The sequence below is a fragment of the Morone saxatilis genome, unplaced genomic scaffold, assembly GCF_004916995.1.
Source record: "Morone saxatilis isolate NCDOM2014 unplaced genomic scaffold, NCSU_SB_2.0 Contig15, whole genome shotgun sequence".
In the NCBI taxonomy this organism is placed as follows: domain Eukaryota; kingdom Metazoa; phylum Chordata; class Actinopteri; family Moronidae; genus Morone; species Morone saxatilis.
Genome location: NW_023339707.1, coordinates 11,432,985 through 11,437,454, shown reverse-complemented (window position 1 = coordinate 11,437,454; position 4,470 = coordinate 11,432,985). Strand labels below are relative to the sequence as shown.

At 43.4% G+C, this 4,470-nt stretch overlaps 1 protein-coding gene across 3 annotated transcripts in view; it reads left to right on the top strand.

Annotated features, from left to right (window-relative positions):
- The window catches only part of rerea (arginine-glutamic acid dipeptide (RE) repeats a), a 115,650-nt gene that overhangs the window by 51,411 nt on the left and 59,769 nt on the right, over window positions 1-4,470 (top strand). For all 3 annotated transcript variants that reach the window (XM_035656026.1, XM_035656025.1, XM_035656027.1), the window contains one exon: window positions 871-941. In XM_035656026.1, coding sequence (XP_035511919.1) covers window positions 871-941 — 71 coding nt within the window. The remainder of the gene's footprint in view (window positions 1-870; window positions 942-4,470) is intronic.

Genomic DNA, 4,470 nt, shown 5'->3' with positions numbered 1-4,470 from the left:
TTTTACAGGTTATTATTTAAACCAAAATAAATATGTATTTTTGCCCAGTTTGATCACATTCCTGGTTTTGTGTTTCAGCTGAGAGCTAAAGGTGAATGGGCGACTATTATGCTAATTTGACTTTTGTGAATTCAAATCAGTTTTTTTCTAATAACTCTAACCCATGGCTGTTTCTGGAAAGTACTGTGCCAGGCTTAGCAGTAACCATTAGCCATGCCCCCCCCCTTGCCTCCTCCTCCTCCTCCTTTTCTTCTCCACAGAAGTGGCTGTGTTTTTTTTCCTCTACAGCGTGAATGTTTTTGTTAAGGAGATGAGGGTTCACGACCTGGCCATACCACCAGTCACATCCAATTTAACAGCACAGCCGAACAGGGCCACCTCCTCACACACAATGTGAGAGGGCTGCTTTTAACACTTGTGAGGCTTATGTAATTTGGCAACATTTTAAAACATGAATGAGAGGAGCGAGGCCTTACCGCTAAGCTAACACAAAGCTAACTGGACATATATAGTTGCAATGACAGAAGTTGTCATTTTGCAGGAAGGAGTTACAGTGACGACTGGGGGGTTGGAATGGGGTTAAAGCCAGTATTGCTCACTGGTGTATAAATGGAGTGGAACAATAACATAATTCCCCTTGGGCGTAATGTTTGCTTTGGAAAGGCAACCTTGTAGCGCTCCAAAAGTCCTTAATCCTATTACTCGCATTCCAATTGAATTTGACTCAAGGAGGAAAAATGTCTTTTCAGCAGAGGTAACAGCACGCAAAATAATATATTACCGACTCTGGCTGCATAAAAACATGAAAGCTTTTGGAAGTGTGAACATCTTCTTTCAAACTCACTGTTTCTTCTTTTTTCTCGCTTGCAGATTGTGTGTACATTGAAAGTCGGCGGCCCAACACTCCCTACTTCATTTGTAGCATTCAGGATTTCAAGCTGGTGAGTACTTTTTCACTTCATGTCCGTCCTGCTTTATGTCCCCGTGTCCTCACGCTGACCTGGCGTTCACCTCTAATCCACCCACCCGTCCTGTCCCAAGCTGGAAAACAAACCGCTGTTGTTCTAGTGTGCAAAAAATGCCTGAAGAAATCAGGGCTACGCTGCCGTGTGCATGGACCCTAATTAGGAGTTCTAGGTGCAGAGTTGCACATTTTTGTTGCACCGTGGAAGTCCGATGAGATTTGAATACAAATCATAGTGAAATAGGATTTATAATCAGTTTGTGTCCTGAGGTTTGTTTTTAAAGGGTCATGTGTAAAAATAAAAGCCCTTCTGAGAATCGGGCTTGAATATTAACCACCTTTGCGATCCACTGGCAGTGTAATAATGCTTGTAATGGAAATAAAGATGTTTGTCGATGCACTTAATTGATTTAATGAAGGAGACCTTCACCAGTTTTCAATTGATTTTTTTTACAACCTAATGTGGCCAAATTGCCTCTTTTGCTGAATAAAGAAAGAAATTAGTTTTTAATTTGCTACTGAGAATGGCTGATTCATCAGGCTCGGTCAGTTTAGTGAAGTGGTGCTTGTTTTCACTGCAACAGGACACCTAAAATGTATTTCTCTCTCTCTCACACACACACACACACGCACATACACACAACTGATTTTAACACAGTGCATTCTCAATGTTTACTGTAGGGGAAGTTCACCCAGATTGGCAGATTTGACTTTGTTTATGCTGATGGAAAAGGATGTTAAATTATGGTCGAAGATATGCGGTGAGATAGTTTGCTGCTGCTGTGCAGTTTTCGACATCATGGATGTCTCACAGCAACCTGCAAGCAATGCCGATTATCTTTATCGATATGTAGTCTGGAAGTGCTGCATTATCAAACTGAGTGTTAATATAATATGTTAAATATAATAGTTGGCTCCATATTGGATTTTTCTCAAAGGTCAGTGCACCCAAACAAGTGTTTCTTTTGGCTGAGGAAATGTCTCAGTCAATGTTCACCAAATGCAAATTTCGCAGTGAAGCCTGAAATTGATTATGCAACTCAAAGTGATTGTTTTTAATTGGTCCTTTTGTGTGAGTTCCAGTTGCTATGAATGGACACATTGCGGTGCGCGTCTGCAGTAAATGTGACTGCCATTTAATGTGCAAAGACAATATGTAATCGATGGGTCTGTGTTGCCAAATGAAGCAGCATCTAACATCTAACCCTGCTGGAGCGAGCGGTGCCTGTCTTTTAACAGATTGGTTGTCTAAGCAGAGCGCAGAGGGCTCAGCGAGGGGCGGCCAAGCCCCAGGGGGCCAAAGTAATGGTTGCCAACAGCCAGGGTGATGATGGGAGGTCAGCTCAGAGGCCACACACACCACTTTTGGAAAAGGTGGAATAGTGTGTGTATGTATATGTGTGCGGGTGTATGCATTTGTTGTAAGTGTGTTGGCACTTTGGTTTCATGTGTGAATACTTTTGTGCGTGAAGGGCAGTTGTTGTGTGTCGAAGGGGTTTTAAGGTGAGCCGTAGGCCTTGCAGAGGGGAGGACAGCCAGGCCCCACAGCAGCAGGCCTTTAATCGGATTGCTGCTAGAGAGTGCTGAGGATGGCAGGAACCCCACCTCGTGCACGCACATGCGCAGACACACGCTTGCACACAAACCGACACACCTGCACCTTGATTAAGAGCGCCAGAAGAGGTCTGGGGCAGACAGAGGTAATTGTCCAGAGAGAGGGAGAGAATACTGGCTCCATTAGCTGACCCCTCTCTCTCTCTCTCTCTTTCTCTCTCTCTCTCCTCTCCCTTTTCTGTCTCTGTCTCTCGCTCTCTGTTACTCCCTCCCCCCATCCATCTGTAATTAATGAACAGCCATCTGCATGCCTGTATGTGTTTGAGCAGACTGTACCCTTGTCCTCCTATGTTAAAACAACAAGCCCCGCTGGCTCTCTAAACAAGTACAGCGTTTTTCAATGAGCTCACTTTGTCGCCGGGCTACAAATCACAAAAGATTGGCACTATGCTAGCTAAACTGAAAACTCATAATCTCTATTTACTGGACCAGAACAAAATCCTCTTTTTGGATGATAGCTGATTTAGGTTGTAATTGTACCCGTCAGTATAAACTACCATCTAGCTGGCCAACCTGCTCCAATCTCCTCCGTCACCCTGCTCTCAAAACTGGGGCACAGACTTTTGCCGTTGGGAGAAAAAAAATGTTCATCCACTCATTCTGCTCTTTTGTTGGACATTATGGTCGGTGTAATCTCATTTCCGTCTCTTGCCACAATATATTGAAAAGGAGAGACAACAGGCAACTTGAGAACGCTGTAAGTGAACCACACATCAAATCATTCTCTTCCTACCCTCTCATCCCTCCCTGCCTCTGTCTCCAACCCCCACGTTTTCTTGCCGCACAAATTATCGATCAACCCCCCCCTGTGTAGGGGAACAGGGCTTTGGAGGCGCAGCAGAGAGTGAGGAAATTTCATTGGTCCTGAACCAAACAACCTCATCAATATTGCCCCTCTTGCACCCTTCTCCTTTTTCCTGTCTCTCTCTCTCCTCCCTCAGTCTTTAGGCTGTAACAGTCTCACTCATGTACTTTATCTAATGACCTGTGAATCCAATTAGCGGTGTGTAGAAATCCTGAATGCAGCCATCAATCTCTCCTCTGTGGGGAAGAGCAAGGATTGAAGTCCACCTATCTGTGTTGTTACATCCTTCTCTCACTGTGTGTTTTCTCTATCTTGCGATGATTCTGAATATAGTCTTAGTGCACGTAAGTGTGCATCCTCGTCGCTCCTGTACACACACACACACACACACACACACAGCACAGACATTCAACAATAACACATGCAAAAAAAATCCATTCTTCAGCATTATTGGGGTCATTTAGGACTTGGGAGAACAATCATTTTCCCTAGTTTGTTTGCTCAACAGTGGCAGCTATGGTGCCCACTGTAACCTCTGTGACATATTGATTCAGCCATATAGATTTCAGTCTCCTGCCTTCCTCCTAAAATGTCTGCCCAGATACAGACGTGACCAGTAGGAGGCCATTTTAACCGTTAGAGGTATGAAACAAAAGCAAGACATGGAAATGCAGCCACTCTCCTTTATATTCCCTTCCATGCCCATGTTTAGATTATTAGATTATTAGAAAATTATGTAAATAACAATAGAAAATGTAAAATTATAAAGCATTAAAACAATGACACTACAGGCGAAATATATAATAGAATGTAAATTCAAGTGCATCAGGGCTGAAACTGCAGCCGTCACTACAAATGTACACAAATAAATATATATTAAGATGTATTTAATGTAAAATCTGTGTTTTATTTGCACTGATGTGATCACATAGGGCAAACAAGGGCCAACAATCCTCCTGTGTGTTTTCCCACAAGGGATAGTTTCAGTTTACACCTAGTGCCGTGACCTTGTAATGTGTTCACAATCTATATTTGATGAGAGGAACGCAGTGAGCCTGCTGGCCATAGACGTGTGTGTGTGTGTGTG